Here is a 1262-nt window from a genome sequence, read left to right on the forward strand (position 1 = left end):
GTGAGAGAAGTTTGCAGTGCTTCTGCCTGTACGTACATGTTCTGTGCTATGTGTGTGTGTGTATGCATATGTTTGTGTGAAGTTTGCACTGCAGCTGGCTGTTCTGTACCTACCTTCTTATGGCGCTGCGGACACTTCCCTGAGGTTCTCTGAACTTATGTCTTACCGCTGAGATCTTTGGAGTAAGCTGCGATGATTGTCTTCATGTTGCTGCTACAGTCTGTACCCAGGAGGGACTCTTTCGTAGTAAAGAAAAACTCTTTGAATCAGACTCTGAAACACACTCTGGATCAGAAGATTAGAAGGCTCAGCACCCGTTGCCGCTCTGACTCCTGTGGGCTGGCGTATTGCAGAAACCTGGGATTAAAAGTTTGTTTGGTGCTGGGACCCTGAGTTTTAAGCAGAGAAGTGCTTATGTGGGAGAAGCACCACCCCCTCCTGAGGACAAGGCAGCAGATGTGGGTAGCCTTGTTGCCCTGTCTCCCCTGAACTGAAAATGGTGCATTCTCTAATCTGATGCAAGCAGCTTTTGGCCAGACGATCGATTGCAGGACTCTGACCTGACAGGTTCTGCGTTCATCTGTGAAAGAGGAGATTCCTCCTGTATACTCACGCCTGAGTACACAGGGGGTTAGCCTAACACACAGCATGCACCTGTTTATTGGGGCAGCAGCCATGCCTGGGACACAGGGACAGAGCAACAGACCAAGGTAGAGCATTAATATTAGGGACAGCAGCTGTACCTGGGACTGAGGGATGAGAAACAGCCTAATAACATAGCATGGACTGGGGACAGCAGTTAGGCCTGGGGCATGGCCAGGAGAATGACTCAACACTTACAGGCCGATACAGTACAGACCTTTACCCCTTATTCAGTAAGGGGGAGGAAAACGCGCGTCCAACCCGCAGCACCTAATAGGGCCCTCAACATGCAAATGCATGCTGAGGGCCCTATTAGGTGTGCCAGCACTATACAGTAAGTAAAATGTGCAGCCAAGCCGCACATTTTACTCTAAGAAATTAGCGCCGACCCAAAGGTCGGCGCTAGTTTCTGCCGGCACCAGGAAAGTGCACAGAAAAGCAGTAAAAACTGCTTTTCTGTGCACCCTCCGACTTAATATCATGGCGATATTAAGTCGGAGGTCCCGAAGAGTAAAAAAAGTTAAAAAAAAAATTAAAAAGAAAAGAAAAATGTAAAATGGGCCGGCGGCTGTCTGGCCGAAAACTGGATGCTCAATTTTGCCGGCGTCCGGTTTCGGAGC

At 49.0% G+C, this 1262-nt stretch overlaps 1 protein-coding gene across 1 annotated transcript in view; it reads right to left on the reverse strand.

Moving 5' to 3' along the window:
* The window catches only part of LOC115082636 (diacylglycerol O-acyltransferase 2-like), a gene marked incomplete at its 3' end in the record, with an annotated part of 49457 nt that extends 48986 nt beyond the window's left edge, over nucleotides 1–471 (reverse strand). The window contains 1 exon segment of the mRNA XM_029586842.1: nucleotides 167–471. Coding sequence (XP_029442702.1) covers nucleotides 167–206 — 40 coding nt within the window.
* Between the last annotated feature and the right edge of the window lie 791 nt (nucleotides 472–1262).

The sequence above is a fragment of the Rhinatrema bivittatum genome, unplaced genomic scaffold (genome assembly GCF_901001135.1).
Source record: "Rhinatrema bivittatum unplaced genomic scaffold, aRhiBiv1.1, whole genome shotgun sequence".
NCBI lineage: Eukaryota > Metazoa > Chordata > Amphibia > Gymnophiona > Rhinatrematidae > Rhinatrema > Rhinatrema bivittatum.